At 50.6% G+C, this 23,379-nt stretch overlaps 1 protein-coding gene across 1 annotated transcript in view; it reads left to right on the top strand.

Moving 5' to 3' along the window:
- Mtcl1 (microtubule crosslinking factor 1) overlaps positions 1-23,379 on the top strand; it is a 105,562-nt gene that overhangs the window by 54,350 nt on the left and 27,833 nt on the right. The window contains exons 4-8 of the mRNA XM_051190899.1: positions 3,340-3,399; positions 8,669-9,973; positions 11,039-11,194; positions 19,623-19,745; positions 22,670-22,900. Of these exons, the coding sequence (XP_051046856.1) occupies positions 3,340-3,399; positions 8,669-9,973; positions 11,039-11,194; positions 19,623-19,745; positions 22,670-22,900 (1,875 nt within the window). The remainder of the gene's footprint in view (positions 1-3,339; positions 3,400-8,668; positions 9,974-11,038; positions 11,195-19,622; positions 19,746-22,669; positions 22,901-23,379) is intronic.

The raw sequence follows: 23,379 nt of genomic DNA, 5'->3' as shown, positions 1-23,379 counted from the left end.
CAAATTTGCCTTAGTCCTTAATGGATGGAAAAATTCTGTGTGTAGCAGAATTGGTTTTAGATAAATTCTTTATTGTTTATTACCAGTGAGTGTTTATTACCAGTAACTATTGCTTGAAGTCACATGGAAGATTGGTTGGGCACAAAGATGCCAGGAATAGAAAAGATTCTATAAGCCCTGACTTGAATAACAGATCTGTCAGTTTTGGAAGCTATGGAGTTCAGGGTCAGAGCGTTAGCATGGATGCGCTCTACCTAAGGCTGCCTGGGAGCTTGCAGAGGCTGCCTCCTTGGGGAATACACAGAAGCGCCGGTGTCTCTTTCTCTCAGGGTGACATCAGCCCCATCCTCCTGACTTCAGCAGACGTAGTTATCTGCCAAAGACCTTCTCTCCTCACACCAGCACACTGGATCTTAGGGGCTTCAGCCTATGAGCTGGGAGGAGATAAAGATCCAGTCCATGACAGATGTGTAGCCGAGGCTTAAGCATGGTGCCCGATTTAAGTGGTTGTTACGATCGATCGTCCTTGCCTTTTGTGGGTGGTGACAGTTTGCCTGTCTTTGCTCTTAGCTCTGCCTTTGCTGTGTGAGCATCCAGGGAAGAACGGAGGCTGTCTCCTCATGGCGTATTTGTAGACCAAGCGGTTTCAAAATTCACCTTCACAGCCCTAGTAATTCTGACTACAGTCATACACACACACACACACACACACACACACACACACACACACACACACAAAAGTACACCATGCACCATACACACAGATACATGCTGCCTGTTATAGACACATTGCATATTATTCTCCCAAATTACATAGTGAAGGGGGAGAGATTTGGACAAAACGATCATGTCTTCATGAAGAAAGGCGGCCTCTCTGTGGCCTCTCGCACAGCGTCTTCCTGTGGGGCAGCATTGATCGTTGCTGTCTGTCTTGCCATGGGTCCTGCGAATTTCTGGTGCACATTAAGCCTCGCCGCGGCTTCCGCCGCTCTGGTCGCCGTTATGAATTCATTCTTTCCCACCAGTCTTGTGGTTCCCAGCCTTGTGGTTTGTTAGATCACAGGACTGGAGGAGTGTGCCCACGGCTCCCGGCTCCCAGCAGGCCGCACCCTGAGTGCGAGCCACCCTCCGGCACCCAATGATTAGGAGCCTTTTGCCACTGCTCCTAGGTTTTATTTCACACCTACACATTTCATTTTCTTCTGCCACAAACAGCGTCTGCCAGTGGAAGACCGTGGTAAATCTCAGGGTCGCTCTTGGTGGCAGATCTTGCTCATGGAGACATTTATCGCCATTGTAGACCTGTGTTTATTGTTGGTATTAAAGCTGAGGGAACAGGAGCCCCCTCCCCCAATGCCGCTCTTTTGAATTCTCCAAGACCAGAAGCTTTGGTCTAGGTCCTCTCATCGGGATAAGCTGACCCCTTAGCTGCATGTTGAGATGAAAACCTTGGATCGCCTACTCGCTATGGGGAAACTCACCACAGACCAAGACAGGCTTCCCTGTCCCTGCGTCAGGATGCCGGTTGACCTTGTAGTTCAACCCTTCCTTTTCTGAAAGCTTTAAAAAAGAAACCAAGTCAATCCTGTAGCGTTTGGAGACCGTGCCTCAGCCCCCTCGGCTAGCTTTCATGACGCGTTTGCTCGTCTCCGTTACTGGTTTTCTTCTCCAGCTTCCTAAAGGCTAAGAGATAGCTAGACTTAGAATTTTTTAACCTAAAAATTTCTACAATAGCTACAAGTCCTGGCACTTAGAGAGGAAGCACATTGCTCTATGTGTGTGTGTGTGTGTGTGTGCGTGCGCACCTGTGTGTGTGTGTGTGTGTGTGTGTCTGTGTGTTTGCTTGTTTTGTTTTTCAAGATAGGGTTCCTTTGTGTATGTAGCCCTGGCTGTCCTGGAACTCACTCTGTAGACTGGGCTGGCCTCAAACTCTGCTTCCCAAGTGCTGGGATTAAAGGTGTGCACCACCACCACCACCACCACCACCACCACCACCCACCTAAGGTGACATGCATGAGTGACAAGCTCAGTTAGGTCCTTCCAAAATTATGATGACAAGGCTCACCTCAAGACAGGCCAGGAGAGCACCTCACCCTGTGAGCTGAGCCAGGGAGGGAAGAGAGAGGCATCAGGAGAATGTGATGGGCCGAGGGGTTGCAGAAGCTGGCCAGCTGGGCTCTGCCCCATACAGTAGGTCACTCCAGCTTTCCTTAGAACTAATGGAATCTTCTCAGCCATGCCTCCAGGGTGCTGCCCTCCCCCCATCTTACTCTGCCCGCTTTTCATGCTTCGTGTTAGCAAGAGCAGTTCCAAATCCCTGTCCATCTGTTCCAGGCACCCGTGGTGCTCTTAGTTACATTCATGTTTGTGTTTGTGTTTCATGCATGCATACGGTTTTCCGAGTAAAGCAGGGAGAGGTGTCTTGTGATGTCACTAACTGGTCCTAATGGGTTGTATTTACTGGGGCTCCAAAGCCACACAGTCAAGCAACTGCACACTGAAAATATTTGGGGGGGGGGAATTGCACATGTATAGAATGTTTTTCTTATCTCTTCCTAAGCAGTGTAGTGTAGTATTGTTTATATAACCATTATGTATAATCTAGAGATAACTCTAAGTATATGCAAGCATGTTCATAGGTTACATGCAAACACTACAGGATGTTGTTATGGTAATTGAGCATCCCTGGGGTTTGGTATCTGCAGGATCCAGAAAGAGATCCCTTCCAGAGATTGAGCACTGGGGCTGGCAGTGTGGGATCTAGGCAACATGTAAGCCAAGGCCTCTTTGTAAGAATAACATAAGAGCTTTATTGTATCCTTAAGACATTGCTTTAATGGTGTTGGGTTGTTAATAATACTGCAACCTAATTACATTTTTCTCCATAAGTAAGAGCCTGCTGCTTTTACTATGACCATTCAGACTACAAGAAATACTTTTGATAGTAGCTGGTGTAATGAGGAAATAAGCCAACTCCAGAACTACTTTGTATCTGTTCCTGAAACTTCCCATGTTTGTCTTCCTGCCTTCTTTTTACTGTTAATTCACATAAGCCGCCCTCTTTGTGCATGAAACAAAGTGACTGAGGAATGCTCCCCAGTGGCAGTAATTAGCATATCAACTACTCATGCTGTACACAAACCAAACACATATACCCTCACCAAACACACACACACACACACACACACACACACACACACACACACACACACTCATTTAAATATCAGGGAGTAGGGCATTGTTTTCTAGAATCAAGTAGCTCCCTCCACCAGGAGGGACAAGTGCCAGCTGTCATGTGTGACCCCCTCAGTAACAAAGTGACACTTGGATCTTTTTCAGAGTTCCCTGAAGAGAAGAGGCAGCCGGGAAATGTACAAAGAGAAGAAAACCGTTAGCCAGGTAAGCTGAGGTTTTCAGCCCAAAAGTCTAATCCTAAGAAGGAAGTCACCTGTTCTGAATTTCCTCTTTGCTTTTAGGACACTAAAAGAAACATCACCTGCCAATACAGTGGAGCTCTCTCAAACCTTCTCAGGGTGGACATCTTACCGTTCCCACAGCTCTGTCTCTTTGTTCCTCTTGCTCTGATAGCCTGCAGGCTCTTTAGGGACAAGAACAAACTGGCTGGCGGCTCTCCTAACTGCCAGAAAGTGTTGTGGCCTTTGTAGCCACTCACATAGTGTAATGATAATGCAGCCATTGGATGGTTGGGCCATTTGTATGCCATTGCTTCGTGAGTGTGCGTGCTTTAGATATGCAGGTAAACAAGGCCTTACATTGACCTACTGGAAAGTAAAACATTCTAGCAGGAAAACTGAGAAAGATGGCCTTCTTTTACGTACAGGGTAGTATTCTTCTAGTCTCTCAGGCTTTTTGAAGTTGCCTTGATGGATTCCTTTTCTCTTTCTATTTAGCATTAGGCGTTTGAAGAGAGCAAAGATGATACTGCTATATAGTTTCAGCAAACGAAATAGGAAGTGGTAATTAGAGAGATGCAGTGAGTCCGGCTCACGAAGAGGGCTTCAAGGTCTGCATGCACCGTCCCTGGAAACACCCTGTTCATTTATGATTTCCTCATGAATTAGTTACTGCTCTGTTGCTGTGATAAGAACACTATGGTCAAGGCAGCTTACAGAAGGGTTTGCTTGGCCTTACTGTTCCAGAAGGACAAGCGTCTGTCCATCACTCACCATCAAGATAGTGGAAACCTGGCATCGGGCAGGGCATGCATGGCGCCTGGGTCAGCAAGCTGAGAGCTCACATCTTGAACCATAGGCGGGAAGCAGAGAGGTCAAACTTGGGGTGTCTGGAGGCCTTTAAAGCCTGCCCCCAGTGGTGCACATGCTTCTGAGCCTCACCATGCACTGTCACCAATTAGGGACTCATGCTCAAATGCTGGAGACTATGGGGGGACATTCAGACCGCCACACCCAGGTTCCCGTGTCCTCCAAAATCCCTGCCACTTGAAGACTTCTCTCTCTTTCACACCCACTAGTTAACCAAATCTCATTTCAGAATCCACTGAGCACAGGGAAATTGAAGGCACGCCACTGTTGAGTGTTTCTAGTATCCTGGGTTTAGAATATGCTGCTCATTCCCTGTCTCTTGCCCAGCAAAGAGATTTTCCCCGGAAGGGCAATTCCTGACTGGTGAAGAGGTTGGGTATAACATGCCAGGCGCAGGAGCTGTAGCTTCTTGGGTTTGTGCACGAGCAACCCGTGCGGTGAGGAGTTGCTGCACACAGGCCGCAGGGTGATTGAGAGAGGAGTTTCTATTCGGCAGAGTGGTGGAGTGGATCGCCCTGGGAACTGCAGGTCGGCCACCAAAACCCAAAGGAAGCTGGCACCAAGGCGTAAGGTAGGCACACGGGCAGTTGGCTGCTGGGGTGCTGGCTAGATGGCAGATTTACAAGGCAAAGAATATATTCCAGCAGTGATATATTTCTGTTGCTTGACAAGCCTTTCCGGCTGCTGGTGATGGTGCTGGTCCCTGTGTGTCTGACCCCCATGCCGTGCTTGCCTCTTGTGCCCATAGTTGGAATAGTTTCCCTTGGAAAGACGGATTCCACCTTGTGCTTTCATGCCGTGTGTGGAGCTATTCGTGGGCTCTTGAAACTCAAGCTTCTTACTCCCAGTGTGGGATTCAGCCTACATCCCTCCACCAGAGCCTTGGCAGAGTTTTCCAGAAGTCTATGGTTTCAAGCTTATAACATATAAGTGCCAGCTGTTTGAGCTCTGCTCATCTCATTAGGAGTGGGCTCCTCCTCCCTCTCTCTCAGACCCCACAGACTAGGATGCCCCCTGCTTCAGCTGTGGTGACATCAGGGAGAGAGACCAGCTCCTACACTTCCTTCATTTGTCAGGCTCTAAGGTTCTCTCTCGCTTTCTCTCCCCCTCGCCCGCTCTAGTTCTGGTGCCAGGGCTTGTAGTTTGCATGGGTGTTGGTAGAAACGGCAGCATGCCTCGTCGTGTGTCAGAGCGCCTGTCGTTTGCACAGAATCTCTCTTCAAGGATGCATCTTCAGGCGGTCTGCAGATTGGACGTCTATCTTTTCAGCCGTTTGTGGAATCACTGCCGTGACTCTCCCTTGGTCTAGGCTTGAGATGGGGAAGGTGGAGGGTGGAGGAGATGAGGGTGCCGTCCAGGGTTTCTAGACAGCAGGGTGACAGACTGCAGGGCTCTGGGATGTCCTGCTTGTAGAAGCCGATGACGGCAGACACTTGGGGACTTCAGGGTCTCAGAGCCTGCTTCTCCAGTCTCTGGGTTCACCTCCGTCCCCTGCGAGATTGCAGAGTCCCTGATCTAGGCTCCTGCTTCAAGACAGTTGATTCTAGAGCCAGGCAGGATCGTCCCTACCCTCTGATGCCAAGGCCTCACGTTGGTTACAACAGACGGCCCTGAACCTCTCTTGGTCTGGCCCACTAGAGTCTCAGGCTGGAGGCAGGCAGAGGAGGGTATCTGGTTGAATGGCAAATTCTCGCCAGTGGCCTGTGCTGCAGGAACTGTCTGCCTCAGAGGTAGAGGTGGGGTCATTCAGGCGGGTTTGTCCAATGGGCACACTCTGGTCACACTGAGTCTTTTAGTTCCTGCCTTTAACTCCCAAAAGGGTATGGTTGGAACGTATTCACAACCTGTTTGCATTGATAAGTAGGATAGCTTCCTTTAAACTCCATTTCTTCATGTGAACAGCAGAGACTTGTCAGTGTGTGTGTGTGCATCCCTTGTCCGGTAGGAAGCTGGGAAAGTGAACTTTGTTTATCTACTTTAGAATGTTCTGAGAAATCTGGGCTGTTGAAAACTACATGCCAGTCGCTGCTACTCATCAGGTGTTCATTAGACAGTCAGGGGAGGAGTGGGTGGCTGGGGGAAGGGGCAGCTCTGTGTCCTTAGTGTCAGGGTCAAGCACACTGTATGTCCTGACTGACGTCTTACATGAAGTCCTTTCTGAGAAAGTCCCGTCCAATCCCATAAGCTATGAACTCATTTTTGCCTAGTGGTCAAAAGAGTACAGCAGCTGGACATGGTGGCACATGGCTTTAATCCCAGCACTCAGGAGGCAGAGGCAGGTGGAACTCTGTGAGTTCAAGGCCAGCCTGGTCTATGTAGAGAGTTCTAAGATAGCCAGAACTACATAGGGAGACCCTGTCTCAAAAAACAAAACAAGAAAAGAAATAGGTAGGTAGCCTTACTTCCAGTTAGTCAGAGAACCCTCTTTTTTTCCCTTGGACTGCCTAACCCAAACTAAATCCTCAGGGTGGAAGTTCCCGGAAGTTGAAGACTGTGGCATGTGTAGATCACTCTCCAGAGTGATCAAAGGGTGCGTGTTGGGGCCGGGATCCCAGAGGACAGCGGCGGGATTGTGACACTCATAGCGTACACAAAGGCTCCAAGGGACACCCCACATGTCATGCATTCTGCAGTTTGGTGGTAGATTTCTTCTGTGTCTCCCAGGCCACTCGGTTCTTCCGTGAGTTTGTGGTGAGGGAGACGTGGGCAGGCAGCAAGCTCGAGGCACCAAGGAAGCAGCTTCTTACTACCAGATGGCTTCGTGCTGCCAGGGGGTGGCAGAGGGAAGCTGCGATTCTCTGAGCTGAAGAATGTCATCTACTCTCCTGGACAGTGGGAGCACCGCAGCCAGTCAGGATGCAGGGAGCACGGCAGCCAGTCAGGATGCGGGGAGCACATCAGCCAGTCAGGATGCAGGGAGCACAGCCAGTCAGGATGCAGGGAGCACATCAGCCAGTCAGGATGCAGGGAGCACATCAGCCAGTCAGGATGCAGGGAGCACAGCCAGTCAGGATGCAGGGAGCACAGCCAGTCAGGATGCGGGGAGCACTGAAGCCAGTCAGGATGCGGGGAGGACGGCAGCTAGTCAGGATGCGGGGAGGACGGCAAGCTAGTCAGGATGCAGGGAGCACCACAGCCAGTCAGGATGCAGGGAGCACAGCCAGTCAGGATTCAGGGAGGACCGCAGCCAGTCAGGATGCAGGGAGGACGGCAGCCAGTCACACACAGAAAGTTTGTTCCATCATATGGCTGACAGCCTGGGCAGCAGCAAGTGTCAGAGCTGGTGTCATTTCTTACTCCATGTGATGAGGGAGGCTCTGCAGACATCACCCCCCGCCCCTGTCAATCTTTTAGGATTCATGGGGCCAATCAAACAGGGCTGCCTTGTGGAAGTCACTGTTCCTATTTACTGAACCCAAAGAATAAAACAGTTGCTTAAGACCAACATAGTACAGATTGCTTCAGGGCCCGGGCACCCGGCGGAAACCGCAGTTGACTATCCTAACCTCTGTCAGGAAAGGGTCATGAGCACCTGCCTTGGGAGCCCTCTGAATTCCCTGGTGCTCTGTTGAGGACCACTTCTCAGATTTGCAAACACTTAGCTTCTTTCTTTGGTCTCTGTGTTTGATTTCCTGTGGTGCCACAGAAACTAAAACAGAGGCCGGAACAAAAGGGAAGAAAGGGTTCTAAAGTGGTCCCGGCATGGCAGTGAGCCCTGGCGTCTCTGCCCGTGGCTGTGCTCAGTGTCAGTGTGTGTCCTCATGTAGTACCCCAAACTTCAAAGCTCCGTGATGCCCACTGTCTAGTCCATTTCATGTACCTCGGCTACTCAGTGGAAAAATAGGCTCCAACTTACACTTGCCCAGCCCCTTCCTGGAGGAACCTTCCAGACTGTCAGACATGTGAGGGTTTATAGTGGGGTAGATACAGTCCACAAGTCCCGTTAGCTCTGTATACTTCTAGCTTTGATGAGCGATTTTGGTGATTTATTTTTTTGGTGATTTTTTTTGTTTTGTTTTGTTTTTTTTTTTTTTTTTTTTTTTTTTTTTTGTTCTTTCTGGGGGCTGATGATGAACCATACCAGCTTCACAAAGTTACCAGGGGCCACCATGTTACTGACGCATGCTAGACTTCATTTAACTCTCTCCTTCTTCATATATAACCTGTGTGATTGTTTTTATGTGTATGGTTTGGCAAAGCAACCCTCTCTGGGTCTTCCCAGGGCCCAGTCTGCAGACTCCGGGCTCATTGCTGCTTTGTCATGGCTTTTTTTCTCTCCAAAAACCACGGGCACCATCAGGATGGATAGTGTGCATGTGTGTGTGTGCACACGTGTTGGGGGTGAGGTGTGAGAACATAAGAAGACACCCATTCTTGCCTGGCAGGACGATAGCGCGGACCTGAAGTGCCAGCTTCAGTTTGCCAAAGAGGAGGCCTCCCTGATGCGCAAAAAGATGGCCAAGCTGGGGCGGGAGAAGGATGAGCTGGAGCAGGAGCTGCAGAAGTACAAGTCCCTCTATGGTGATGTGGACAGCCCCCTCCCGACAGGGGAGGCTGGCGGGCCCCCCAGCACCAGGGAGGCGGAGCTGAAGCTGCGACTGAAGTTGGTGGAGGAGGAAGCCAACATCTTGGGCCGGAAGATCGTGGAACTGGAGGTGGAAAACCGTGGCCTCAAAGCAGAGATGGACGACATGCGGGCTCAGCATGAGCGAGAGGGGACGGGCAGGGAGCACGTGCCAAGCATTCCTACCTCACCCTTCGGGGACTCGCTGGAGTCCTCCGCGGAGCTGCGCCGGCACCTACAGTTTGTGGAGGAAGAAGCCGAGCTGCTGAGGAGGTCCATATCCGAGATTGAAGATCACAATCGGCGGCTGACCCACGAGCTGAGCAAGTTCAAGTTTGAGCCTCACCAGGAGTCGTCAGGGTGGCTTGGGGACAGTGTGTCTAAGGGTCCTGGGGCCAGCGTCCCCCTGCAGGAGGAGCTCAAGTCTGCCAGGCTGCAGATCGATGAGCTGAGCGGGAAGGTGCTGAAGCTGCAGTATGAGAACCGGCTGCTGCTGTCCAATGTCCAGCGGTGCGACCTTGCCGCACACCTGGGGCTGCGTGCCCCGAGCCCCCGAGACAGTGACGCGGAGAGCGACGCGGGCAAGAAGGAAAGCGACGGGGAGGAGGGCCGCCTGCCCCAGCCCAAGCGAGAAGGGCCTGTAGGTGGGGAGAGCGATTCCGAGGACTTATGCGAGAAGACCTCAGGCTTTGGGAGCGGAAAGCCTTCGGAGGCGAGCGAGCCGTGCCCAGCAGAGCTCCTGAGGGTGCGGGGAGACCCCGAGTGCCTGGAGACCATAAAGCAGGAGGCCCAGCGGCTTGAGCGCACGGTGGAGCGCCTCATCACAGACACAGATGGTTTCATCCAGGACTCAGGCCCGCGGGGCAGCGGGGCCGCCTCGCCTGGTGTCCAAGGTGAAGGCGAGGGCGGCCAGGACGAGCCCCGCTTGTTGGAGACCATCAACGTGAAGATGCGGGCGTTCAGGAAGGAGCTTCAAGCCTTCCTGGAGCAGATGACCCGGATTGCGGACGGTCTGTCGCCCTTGTCCCACCTCACAGAGTCACCCAGCTTCCTCTCCACTGTGACTTCTGTGTCCCGGGACTCCCCCATCGGGACCCTGGGGAAGGAGCTGGGCCCAGACTTGCAGGTAAGGGGGCTCGCGGCTCCGCCTCCCTGCTCCGTCTCGTCCTTCCTCCTCCTCGCTGGTCTTGCTGCTCTGGCGCTGGCTCTGCTCACGGCTGCTTGGTTTTAATTTCAGACCTGCATTGTACTAAAAAGCTTCGGCGTCAAACAAACCCTCTCTCTTGGTTGGTTTTCATTTTTTTTTTCTTTCTTTTAATTTTGTTTTGTAAGTTCCTTTCTACTTCCTTGTTCCTCCCCCCCTTCCTGTTTTAATTGCCCCCACTACTCCTGGTTTAGAGGGCCTCCTGTGGCAAGGCTAAGCCAGTGGAGGCAGCTAGGGACCGATGCAGCCTTCCTTCCATGGCAGCCACCCTGACGAAGAAGCTGTGAGGAGTTTAAGACAGAGTGCAGAGCAACTGCCGTCACAGTCAGGACACTTAGACTCAGTAACAGACGCCCAGCTCCCTCTGGGTTTTATCTCCAGAGGGACAAGTGCAGCTCTGAGAAGTCTCAGGCACCCCAGGCCCACCTACTCCCTCTGGAAGATAAGCCAGGATGGGGGAGAGGAGCCGGTCCTGAGAAGGCTTTTGATGGAAACGTCCGGCTGCCACTCGCTCCTGCCGCCCTCTCGCTGCCCAGGGTGAGGGCCGAGGGGACGCAAGGACGGCTTTCCCAGGCCCCGCCCCGGGTGCATGGCCCAGCTGCCACCCCGGACTGTGGCGTTGGCTGCTCAACAAGTAAGGAAGGCGGAGCCTCTTCCCCATGTCCTTCGTGGGTAGTTCTTCTGCGTCCCCACGCCCGTGCCCCCACCGATGCATGTGTCTTAGAACCAGTGTTATGCATAACCACCCCCTCCACCCCGCTTTCCGCGGTAGCGCATCCCACGGCCCACGATCCTTTCGGTTTTGTGCTCCTCGTCCGTCCGCTTAAGTGTTTCAGTTGTTTTCATCCATGCTTTACTCTGTCTGGTAGGTCCCTCCCCCCCCCCCCCCATCACCTACCCACTATTGTTTTTGCCCCTTACCTACCCCTCTGTCTTCTGTTCTAAAATAATCCAAAACAAAATAAATCCCCTTCATGCACTCAACAGTCCAAACTAAGAGACCAGCTGGAGTGGCAGCTCAGTCAGGATCGAGGGGACGAGAGAGAGGGCCTGCGCCTCCGCGCCACTCGGGAGCTGCACCGGCGTGCTGATGGGGACCCCGGGAGCCAGGGGCTGGGAGGCCCGAGCTGTTTCAGCGTAGAGGTAAGTGTGCTGCTGGGCTCACTGCTGCTCCCCCGCCCCCCCCCCACCACCACTCATGTGGCTCATCGTGAAGTTTCCTACCCATGGCAAGGCCCTGAGGATTGTTACAGGAGGATGTGGAGCCCAGGAGGACCTTCCAGGATCAGCATCTTTGCACTGAATAACTAGGGAGTGTATGCTATGTAGTTGCACGTGGGTGACTTGCAACTCTCCTGATGGATGGAATGATGGCCAAATGCAGCAGCATGTCTCCCCCCATCAGTAGATCTGGGAGTGTCTGGGGTGTGATAAGATATACTGCATGGATCGGTGAGCATTCCATTGACTTCTGTCCCACAGCAGACAGGAGGGATGGAAACTAGGCAGGTTTGCAGGAAGCTCCTTAGTGTTTCATCATTGCTTGTGTTGTTCGAGGTGCCCTCATGGTGTCTGGGAACATTCTTCGGGCCTGTGGGCAGGGTCTGGGACGTCTTCTTTCCATCTACAGCTTCCTCAGCCTTCTCCGTTACTATGGTAACCTGATATGCAGTTTCGAAATCACCTGCACAGTTCCTGTGTTGTTGAAAAGTGGACAGCACTTCTGTACAGGAGGGGGCTTCTGAGTCGCCAGTAACTCCCAGTACGGAGAGGGTTGGGGAGGGCGTCAGTGAAGTTGGAAGTCTAGCACAATAGGTTCCCCCCTGGATAGTGAGCAGGACTTCTGAGGCATTGAAGATTCTGTATGCCTTCATCACTGTGAAGCCGTTCCCACTCAGCTCTGAGACCCGGGAGCGGCTCCCAGGTCTCAGGGCTGAAAGGGGGGCTCAGATGGAAATAGCTGATGGCAAGCAAGCCCGCTGGGTTGGAAAAGGGGCCCCATAGTGATAGTGACACTGTGTAATGAGGTAGGGGCTGCTTATGCCGCTACCAGAGATGGTCACAGCCAAAAGAGACCAAACATCTCTGGTTTAGGGATCTGTTTCCCCCGACATAGACACAGCATGTGAGAGAATGCATCACATCTTTACCCTGTGCACACATACACACACGTGTACACACATGCACACTCCCATATACACATACATACTCACATATACACATGTGTGCATACTCACACATACACACGTGTGCACACACGTGAGTGCATGCATCACGTCTTTACCCTGTGCACACATACACACACGTGTACACACATGCACACTCCCATATACACATACATACTCATACACACATGTGCATGCATATACACATACACACGTGTGCATACACACATACACACGTGTGTATACACGCGTGAGCGCATGCATCACGTCTTTACCCTTGTGCACGTGCACACACGCGCATGCATAGAAACACACACACGTGAGCTCATGCATCACGTGTATACCCTGTGGTTGAGCACATGAAGGCATGTGTATCACCTCAAAAGCATAGAAACCAAAAGTGTTGAGAGGCACCCTGTGCAGTCCCACTGTGAACCTCAGGTGCCAGGTCACCTGAGAAGGTGCTACCTAGGTTTATGCAGAGGAGTGTGACAGGAAAAGCCCCTGAGCTGAGCGTATACTGGTGCTAAGTTACCAGTCACCATACACCCGTGGAGAGAGCCACCAGGTGCGAAGAGTGGCAGAGTCCCCGGCCTTCCAGGCAGGGCACCCAGTGTGAGCGTCTGTCACTTTATCTTCCGTTTCCCCAATACAACCTTTGCGCGCGCACACACACACACACACACACAAAAACACACACAAACACGCACGCGCGCACACACACATATACACGCATGCACGTGCGCATGCACATATACACATGTACGCAGGCAAGCACGCATGCACGCACACACAAAGCCCTTTGGTAGCCCACACGGCACACAGGGTCCCCATCTAAGAAGGTTGGTAGTTGTGTGGGCAGGCATAAATGCACCCTTTTCAAATGGCTCTTGGAGACTCATCACTAGGGCAGCCCCGGAATACACTTTTCCCAGCCTGTCAGGACATTCTGAGCCCTGAGGCTTCAGCCTGGGTGTCCATTACTAGCCTGATCTCCTGAATGAGGCTTTTCTCCCCCCATACCTCGTCTATGAAGTGGTCAAAGATCTGCTCTGTTCTCCTGTGGTTGCATGCGGTGGTTCTTGAAGCTGTGAATGGAGATTATCTCCCAGGTAGCATATGCTGTGGAGAGCTTAAAGGAAGGTTAAGAACAAGGGGCAGAGTGCTCCAGGAGCTGGGTCACCTCCCCGTTCCTGGATGAAAACTGTAGCTCCTTAGCACATGGTAGTGGTTTCCTCCTGTGATGGACTACTTGAGAAATGTAGCCTCCACCTCAGGAGAATGGTTATTCTAGCATGTCGTGTCTAGAGAAAGTCTTTAAGCCTCAGAGCTCTTCACCAGTGAGACGCCTCCTGGATTCTGTCGGTGCTGAGGTGATGTGTGCACACGGGCATCACAGCCTTCAGATGCCAGCCACAGTTTTGCGGAGAGAAAACTGAAGTAAATACAGAGGGACTATCAGTCTCCATCCACAAAAGGTGGTTGAGTAAAGGTGGGCGGTAACATCGCCAACAGCTCAGAGAGCCCGGGAGGAGACATCTCGTCTTCACACTAGAGTCTTGTTCTGTGGACGGCAAAAATGAGGCCCCTGCAGAGACGGTGACTGCCAACCCCTCTTCCCCATCCCTCCTCCCAAGCCAGCTGGTAACAGAATTGAGCCCAGAACAGTTTTCTTAGCCTGCCCTAGTGTTCTGTGACAGCAGAGCCCAGCAGCCCAGAGCCTACGCTCTCCAGGGCTGTATTTCCGGCCACTGTCGTTCGATGGCAAGGTGTCTTACCATAGCACCACCGTCCTTTGAGTTCAGGTTCCTTTCAATTCATGTGTGTTAAAGGGAGGTACCTTTAGAACATTAGAGAGGGCCAGGTGAAGGGAGCACCATTCCCTAGAAGGCCTGAGAACCTCACATTTTCCATTCATTTTATTCACAGAGGCGTCCCACGTGGAAAAGAAAAAGGATCAAGTATGTAAATGCATCTACTTTTAGAAAATGCAATTAACCGTTCAGTAGCCCTTGGTCCTGCTGTAGTTTTTCCTTTTGTCAAAACAATCCTCAGTTGTAAGGATCCAGTCAGGGAGGCTGCCTGTCCTGGCACAGGGCGTGTCTCTCCTATTGACTTGCTGGTTACAATGTAACATTATGTTAGAGCGCTGTACAATCGGCAGTTCCGAGGAAAGCCTCCCAGTGAAAATACCTTCAAATTCCCTACAGGTGAGGCCTGTCATGGCTGCAGCATGGGGCTCCTAGGAGTTTGCAGGGCAGCCTGATCACAAAGATGCCATGCATTGAAGACTCACACAGACTCTAGGGTCACTGGGGGGGGGGGTAAAGGAGGTATGGTACTTGTCAACCGTTATGCTGCGGTTGAACTCAGAGCCTGGTGCATGCTAAGCAACTGCTCTCTACCATTGAGCCACACCCCAGGCCCAGTGTAGCCAGTGATCCAGAGTGAGGCCTGGCGTGCAGCTGGCATGCAGCTGGCATGTAGCTGGGGTGTGACCTGCTGGCAGTCGCCTCTGTCCCCTCTTGCATCGCCCTTTAAATAACCATGGAGTCTGTCCTCCAGCCAACTTTGAACCCGTGTGTGGAACTCCTTGAGCTCTTTGGCCTTGGTTTTTGAATGGAGGTGGGGGAGGTTGGAGGTAGGCAAGATCCCTGGCATTAAAAAGCCATCTTTCAGAATTTAGATGGAAGTATTTAAAAAAGCCTCCAGGCCCGTCTGTGAGACTCCTTGTGTGGTTTTGGACTTGGAAGTGCTGTTGTTGAGTCTGGAAGAGCAAGTTGCTGCTTTAGAAGAATGCTTTGGGTTTTTTGTCTTTTGGGGGGGGTTTATATGGTCGCTGCTAGTCGCTCTAGTGGCAGGCATTGCTGATGCTGAGAGGAAAAGGCAAGTCCATGCTTAGCAGAGAGCGAGCAGGTGTAATGCAACAGCCGGCTGTTCAGATGCTACGCTTCACCAAACCGGGAAAGGAAAGGTGTGCTCGGCCAGCGTTCTCTAAGGTGGAAGTCAGAACCCACTCACTCCTGCTAACTCACAATGCAAATGCACAGAAACTAGCAGCCAAAACACTCACGAGCAACCAGACTTAGAAGGTTCAACATTCCTGTCGCCTGTCCGCCCAGTATGTACTGGCAGTAGGCTGCCAGTGTGCCCGGATCCCTGGCTTTGTCCCATTAAGTCTGCCAAGAGATCGACTTTCTTTAAGAGCAAGCATCATATAGGACATTTCATATGGAATGTGCAAGGCGCCTTAAAAATAGTCTTGAGAGAATCGGCCAAGCATGGACGCTGGTCGGGTTTCACACATAAATGAAACGGAGCCAGTGCCAGAGGATTGAGTTTCTCTGTCAGATCTCAAAGGGCTCTTCTCTCTTGCTCATCCCCTTTATCCCCAGACCACTGAAGCACACAGCATCTGTGCTCCTCTGTGTCTCAGCTGTGAAATACCATTCCCAGGAAAAGTACATGGGGCTCGTGCCAAGTATTTGGACATGTGTGCACCTCAACCACTGCGTGTGGAAGGAATGGTGTGGAAAGTCGCCAGGACAAAATGGAATTCACCAGAAATGAAGTCATGGTCCTAGAGCAGTTATAGGGTTCTACTGTGCTGCTGATTGCTGGGTGGAGGAGGGTGTGGGCAAGTGTTCTCCTCTTGCTTAGCGTGGCAGTGACGTCATCTTCTTAGGTCATACAAGCTGCTTTACCTGCACCTGATCAAAAAGTTAGCGGTGTGGATGAGCGGGGAGGGGTCCGGTTGGTGGGTTTCGGGATGCTGACGGGGAGGGAGGTCTGGTGCCGAGGTTGGTGTCTTAGCAGGCTCAGAACAAGTATGTCTAGTGTGTAACAGACTGACTTAATAGACACATCAGAGTGAGATCGTTGATCCCTCTGGTTAAAAGAGGTAAGTGAGCAAAGGGTGGTTTTTAAACCCAGACCTTGGGGTGGTAAAAATATTGATTTTTTTTTTCTACAGGAAATTTATGTTGTGTGCAACTGTTCCCTAAATGTATGTGATTGTTTGCAGTTGCGTGGCAGTAGAATCATTCTAGAAGGACTTCTTGACACAGTGTGTTTGTATTTTGTTCTTTGTAACACTGGAGTGACCACACGTGTTCTCATGTTTCTCTGCCCATGAAAGGGAAACTTGAAAGAGCAGGATCCTAAGAGCACATGGTTCCCACAGCCAGGACTGGCCCTCTATAGTAAATCCATTACCCCAGGCGAATACCCTCAGATGATGTCACAGGATCTCTGTGACCCTGCACAAGTGTTGCTCAAATGGAAAGGCATGCTGTCAGTCACATGTCGCTCAAGAGAGGCTTATCATCTCCTTATAATTATTTTAAATATTTATTAAGGTTAAAACTGAAGTAATATAAGATTGAGCATACCTTCACTGAAACCCAAAATGCTACAAAATCTGAAACGCTTGAACTCCATAAATAGAAAATCCCATACCATGCAGCATCACACACAGAATTATTTTAAAAAAACTGTATAAAATTATCATCAGGCTGTGTGTTTAAGGTGCACATAAAACATAAATGAATTTTGCATTTAGTTCCCCAGGTAGCTTATCGTATGCTTTTCTTAACAGTGAACCCGACTAGAATGCCTGCTTTGTGTCTTAGTAATGCAACACTTTGGCTAGTATCGAAATCACCGAAATCTAGAGGGTGCTCACATTTCGAATCCATAATGTGTAACTGGAAAGTCAGGTTGGCAGCCAGCACCCAGGCCCCCTGAAACAGCCCTGTAGAAAATCCCTGAGCTGTAGAACTCTCCCAGTGCTGTGGGTGGTTCACAGAATAGTAAGTACCCAATTACACCATATAAAATACAAAGCATTCCAGGGCTGGGGAGACGCCTTAGCAGTCCACAGCACTTGCTGCTCCTCCAGAGAGCCTGGGTTTGGTTCCCAGCCACCCACATTGAGCAACTGTCAATCAAGTGCAATGCCACTTCCAGAGAAACTGACACCCTCTTCTGGCCTGTGCAGGCATCTTCATATCCAGGCGCATGAATTCACACAGGCACACATATATAAGTAAATATCTCCATTTAAAAATATGTATCTAAAATATCCACCTGAATAGTGAGTCCCCAGCTATCTTCTAGAGTTGGAGCTCACGCCGAGGAGGACAGAGAGCAGTATCCGGCCTAGACACATGCGGTTTCGGATGGTAGTTGCCCACAGCGGTGACCACTGGCTTCGGTAGCTCCGAGGGAACAGAAGTCAGGGGTTGACAGGGGCCAACATCAATGAGGGAAAAAATGTGCCTACAGGTTGGTAGGCAGAAGCAAGGAAAGAAGGACCTGTCCACCAGCACAGGCTGTGGGGTTGGGAAGAAAAGGAACCCCAGCCGACCATACTCAGGACCAAGATCCGAACTTACGTTACCAGTTTGTTCTAAGAATCCCCAAGGCTTATGTCTAAAACGATGCCTTTGGCAAGCACAAAGTCAACTTGTAATCAATCACACTCACGCTCTCAACCAAGCCGTATGCAGGACCACTCAATAAAAGCCCACTGAGGGGGAAGGGGCTCACACACACAGTTGAGAAAAATGTCCACCAGTTAGAGCAGGGAAATAACCCTGCAGCCTCACACAGCAAACAAAACTGATTTCCGAAGAACGACAGGACAGTGGAAAGTGTTGGGAAGACAAGTGTGTGGCGGGAAACACAGAGGACAGGCGTATGAAATGGGCGGAGAGTTTTTATTTATAAAAATAGCAAACTTCAAAAGAAGCAAATGGGTAAGAAGGAGAGTGTGAGTAAGCCAAGAGCAGGGTCCGACTGAGAACTTCAGACGGCAAATGGCATTATCAAGTGGGCGATGAGCGTTGAGTGTGTTGCACACTGCTCCGGACAGGCATGAGGGAAGAGTAAGATGTTGCTACACAAGTTGGCACATACTTTAAAAGAAATTGAGACATTAGAATTGAAGTTAGCCATCATGATAAACTCAAAGAGGAATTCACTATGTAAAACCAGAATAGCTGCCTCTGCCTCCCTTCCAAGTGTTAGGAGTGTTAGGGTTAAGGGCAGACATTACCATTCCGGTGACTTTAAGTCTTTTGGACCTCCCAAGTGTACTGCAAAGGCGTCAAACCCCCAGTGTCTAGCTTTCTCTGCCTCCATGCTTGCCTGTTTGAGTTCTGTATTTTCTTTCCTGGGGGTGTGGTCTTCGCCCAATGACAAGCCGAGTAACACCAACATCTAGAACAGTTTTCTCAGCGAGAAGTAGAAATTAATTAAAGGCAGGCAGAAGGGGCCAGTGAGATACCATGTCTTTATTACAAAAGTCCACGCGAGGTCCTAGTTTATAAAACCACCTACCTACCCAGCCATGTGTAGTGGCACGCTCCTTTGCAGGAAGAAGCAGGAGGGTCTCTGTGAGTTCAAGGCCGGCCTGGAATACATATAGAGTTCAAGGCCGGCCTGGTTACATAGACCCTGTCCTGATTTTTTTTTTCTTTCCTTACCCTTTCTTTCTTCCTTCCTTTCTTCCTTCCTTCCTTCCTTCCTTTCTTTCCCTTTCTTTCTTTCTTTCTTTCTTTCTTTCTTTCTTTCTTTCTTTCTTGTTTTGTTTTTAATTGCCTGCCTTTAAGTAGCACAGACTTAGTGGGAAAACATTTTACTTAAATTTCAATGGTGCCTCAGATTTTAATAAAACATTCCTTCAAAAAATAATGAATAATCTCTCATGGCCATTGGTCATAAAGTATAAGCTTTATCAATAAGGACAGTGGTACAGATCCCTTGGCCTGTCCCTAGGATGGAGTGTAGTATTAATAGATCTGGGTGGTCCTTGGACGTGGTGTGACACAGAGAATCTTAAGAGCAGGTGTCTGTCCTGGAAGGAGCCATACCTACTCTGAGTGACCATGACCACGCTGTGGGATTAAAGGCACCTTTGGTGGGGTGGGGAAGTCCCCAGTATGCAATCATATGGCCAGATGAGCTGGATCCCCTAAGAAGGCCCCTGTTAGCTCAGGGGAGTGAAATCTAGGCTGCTGACTATGGTGGTGGCCACGTTGAACGGAGGTGTGGTCACCGGGCCCTTCTACTTGAATGTTAGAAGCCGCTGTGGTAGCGGAGAGCCTTCTGGCCCACCCTGACTAACCTTTTTTTCCTTGGCTGGTTTCTGGCCGTGCGTGGTTAAAGGTTCCCGCTGCCTCACCTACATAAAAGGACACAGAGCAGTTCAGACAGCCATGGAAGCCAGGACAGCAGGACAGGACACTGTGCAAAGCCCTGGGGAGGTTGTGTGCTCACTTCACTGCTGCAGACACTCTGCCATGTCCCCCGTGTGTGTCACCCTGTACAGCTGTGTGTCCTGCGTCATCCCCCGAGGCAGAGTTCTCACTTCCACTAAACGCTTCCTTTATCCTGCCAATCAGCTCAGGGGCTCCCCCGCTTTACCTGAGCAGAGTGTGTCGGTAGAAGAGCTACAGGGTCAGCTCGCGCAGGCGGCCAGACTGCATCAAGAGGAGGCAGAGACGTACACAAACAAGATCCGTAAGGTAAATATTCCATGCGGATTCCAGCATGCCTGCTTTGAGGACTGCAGAGGCCCTCGCAGCAGCGCCACGGTGCATTTTAAAATAACGCTGTCCGTTGCATGCAGGTGCCAAGACCCGCAGGCACATAGATAGGCCACTCAGCGGAGTGGTCCCCGCTTAGATGCTTCAGGGAAAACTGTCCTCCACTCTGTAGCACGTTTCTCAGTAATGTTCTCTCTCCTGATCCTCAGAGGGGCCATGCTAGAACATTCCATAGATGCCTGAAACCACAAAGAGTATCAAGCCTCTCATACGATGTTTATTCCTGTATTGTTTAACTTGCAAATCATGCATGGTAGAGATGAACTAAACCATTATAACAATATCCTGCGGTAAACATTTAAGGTGGATAAATTAGCTTTTGGGGGGGAGGGCTCCCTATTTAATATTTGTGGAGGAATTGGCCCACAGACAACAAACCACAGAAAGCAAAACCTTGGATAGGGAGAAATGTAGTGTTCAGGTCTAGTTGAACTTTTGCAGTAAACTAACACGAAACAAGGGCTTTACATGTGATCAGGCTGCATTTCTGTCCCTGTGAAGGGACTTATCCGATAGAAACATCGACTCACCCTAAAGTGTTGTCTTAAAAAAAAAAAAAAAAAAAAAAAAAAAAAACTACCATTAATCTAGCTATGGCCTGATTAACTTGTGGTTATTTTTAAAATAACCACAGTGTTGCAGGCTAATTATCCTTGACCCACTAAGGGGTTCCCAGACTCAGGTGTTCCCGTCCTGGGCGTCCGGGAACACTGCACTGCCTCCTTCCATCTAATTAAGTTGTGAGCGGGTACCTGGGTGCAGAATTCCCACATCTGCTCTTCTCTCCTTAGGGGAGAGCTGTGGCTTCAACAGGAAGCAAAACAGAGCAGTTGGCATCATCGAATAACAAACCTTGATGTTCCAAAACCCATATACTATGCACAATGAGTCATTCCGTACCTCCAAGAATTTGTTTTGGCTGGGAATGTGTGCTGCGCGGGTCACAGGCTGATTGAGGGAGTGTCTGCTGTACCTTGCAGCCTTGAAAGTGCAGAGTTGGAAGCCACAGTCATAAGTGTTCCCGCTGTGTCCTCCTCGGCTGCACACTCCTTTCCAAACGTTTCGTGCAGAGGCGACGGTTCACGTATTACCAAAGAGAGAGGATTACATAAGAGAGAAAACGGCCCCCCCACGCACATATGCACACACGTGCGACGCACACACGTGCGACGCACACAAGTGCAATGCACACACGTGCAATGCACACACGTGCAGGCGTTTTCATTGCCCCACAAAAGGAGAGGCCGTCACTGGAGAAGCTGTTGACACAGTGGCTGTGCACAGCATCCAGGCCTACCATAAAGGAGTGTGTTGAAAAGGCTTCCAGGAGGAGGCGCTATCTTTCAGCTTCTTGAGGAGGGGAGGGACAGAGAGCTAAAGGCCAAGCTCTGAGCTCTAGAGGCGCCTAACCGGAGAAAGCAGACCGACAGGGGAGCGGGGAGGCCCGCAGGTTCCCAGGGTCTGGATAGGGTACTGCCTGGCGCCAGCACAGCCCCTCAGAGGCCCGGACCTTTCCACAGCATCGTGGAAGAAGCTGCTGCTTCCCACAGAGGTAGCTGGGATGAGGAGCTGCAGAGCTGGGTCCCCAGTGCGCCAAGCTCTTCCCAACTCGGTGCCATCGCCCCCTACCTGGATAACCAGCATTGTGACTCTGAGGAGTGTTGAGGAGTTTCCCCTTCCAGCTTGAAATCCAAGCAGGTGAAGGTCCCTGCATAGCCATGTGGACCTTCTCAGAAGACATCAGCCATATTGTTGTCTCCACCAGGCAGCCGTCGTTAGACTCCTATGGTTCTCGAGGTTTAATCTAGTGTTTTATGGGAAAACCACTTCCTTGGCCTTTGATGTAAGCGTTAAGTCGGAAGGCAGTGGAATGGCCGCCATTCCTAACCCTGGGTTTGGTCTGCTTCAGAAGCCTTTGGTTTCCTGTATCACTTCTACTACAGTGAAGGTTATCTTGAGTCTTTATCTGCAAAATAAGATTTTATTTGCTCCTCCATTTTGCTTAGTACTGATACAGTAATACAATAATTGCTTGCTGCTCAGAAGAGCTCCATATAAATGTAAAACAGGAAGGAAGGAAGGAAAGAAGGCCTCAGCCAGGTGTGGTGGCATGTGTCTGTAGTTCCTGTGGGCCCAGCTACTTTGAAGGGTGGGGCAAAGGATTGGCCTTTAACCCAGCAGAAGGAAGGCAGTCTGAAGGCCATAGTGAGACCCTGACTTAATTCTCCAGTGTTGCTTGTTTCCCTAAGCGGTGAGCATATCGAATGGGCACGCTAAGTCTAAAGCCTGGAAGCAGGCCATCGCACTTGCTTGCAGGCCTGTGCAGTTGAGTCCTGCACACTCAGGAACTTCCCAGTGCACACTAGGTCTTCCATTGCCTCAGTGTTCTCTACCAGGGCTTGAGAGAAGCCAGAAACCTCAGGAAGTAAGGGGTGAATTTCTGACTTTTCATCTCTGCCATAGTAACGAGTCCTTATGTGCCAAGCGCAGGCACCCAGGGGAAGTGCGGTCTCCTTAAACGGTGTCCGAGTCCATCGCAAGCCATGCATTCAAATAACATTTTCCTGATGAGGGTTGGAAATATCTAAAAAGCACGGAGAGAGGTTGACAATGAAGATGGTTTCAATCCCTTCTTCTGCAATAGCACTTGCTTCTAAATCACGAAATTCAAGAGGGTTTGTACATCGGGTCGTCGATCGCCCTAAACTTTTCAGAACTCCGGTGCCTCACATCCCCTGTGAACCATGGGGTTGGACAGTACATGGCTCTTGAGAACCTTGGTTGGGTTTGGATGGCACATGGGGCTGACTGCTCTTCATAGCTTCCTCTCAATTCTGTTCAAGATGGAGGAGGACCACCTCTATGCCCTGCGGTGGAAAGAGCTGGAGATGCACAGCCTGGCCTTGCAGAACACCCTCCACAAGCGGAGCTGGAGTGACGAGAAGAACCTGCTGCAGCAGGAGCTCCGGTCCTTGAAGCAGAACATCTTCCTTTTCTATGTTAAGCTGAGGTGGCTGCTGAAACACTGGAGACAGGGGAAGCAGATGGAGGAGGGAGGAGAGGACCTCACGGAGGTAACGCCCCCACCCATGCGGCCCATTTAATGCACATCTGTTTACCCTGGACACCCCCACACCACCGTGCCACCCCTTGTCTCCTTTTGGTTTTTGTTTTTTTTTTTTTTACTTACCCTTCGATATCAATCCAAGCCAGGGAAACAGAGTGGCCTGTCCCAGCATGCCGGGAAACGAGCGGGTGCTGTAGCTGGACTTGGTTCTAAGAGCTCTGAGGTCTTTAATTCCACCCTGGGACGGTTTTTACTCACATCCCCTTTGCTGTGGATGGATATAAATCTTTACAGTCATCACCCGGGGTCTTCGCTGTGTCGCTCAAACTCACTGGTTTATAAAAGCTGGTGCACAAATGTTTCCTGTCCTTGCACGTATTCCCACGCGCTGGAGGGATGTAGAGGTCACGCGGGTCACTTTGTCACCTCTGACATTTGTGTGTGCTCACGCCATGTGTCTCAATCCCTTGATTTGGAGAGCAGGGT

This window comes from Phodopus roborovskii, unplaced genomic scaffold (assembly GCF_943737965.1).
Source record: "Phodopus roborovskii unplaced genomic scaffold, PHOROB, whole genome shotgun sequence".
In the NCBI taxonomy this organism is placed as follows: domain Eukaryota; kingdom Metazoa; phylum Chordata; class Mammalia; order Rodentia; family Cricetidae; genus Phodopus; species Phodopus roborovskii.
Note: the sequence above shows the minus strand (reverse complement) of the source record. Positions and strands in the feature narration are given on the sequence as shown.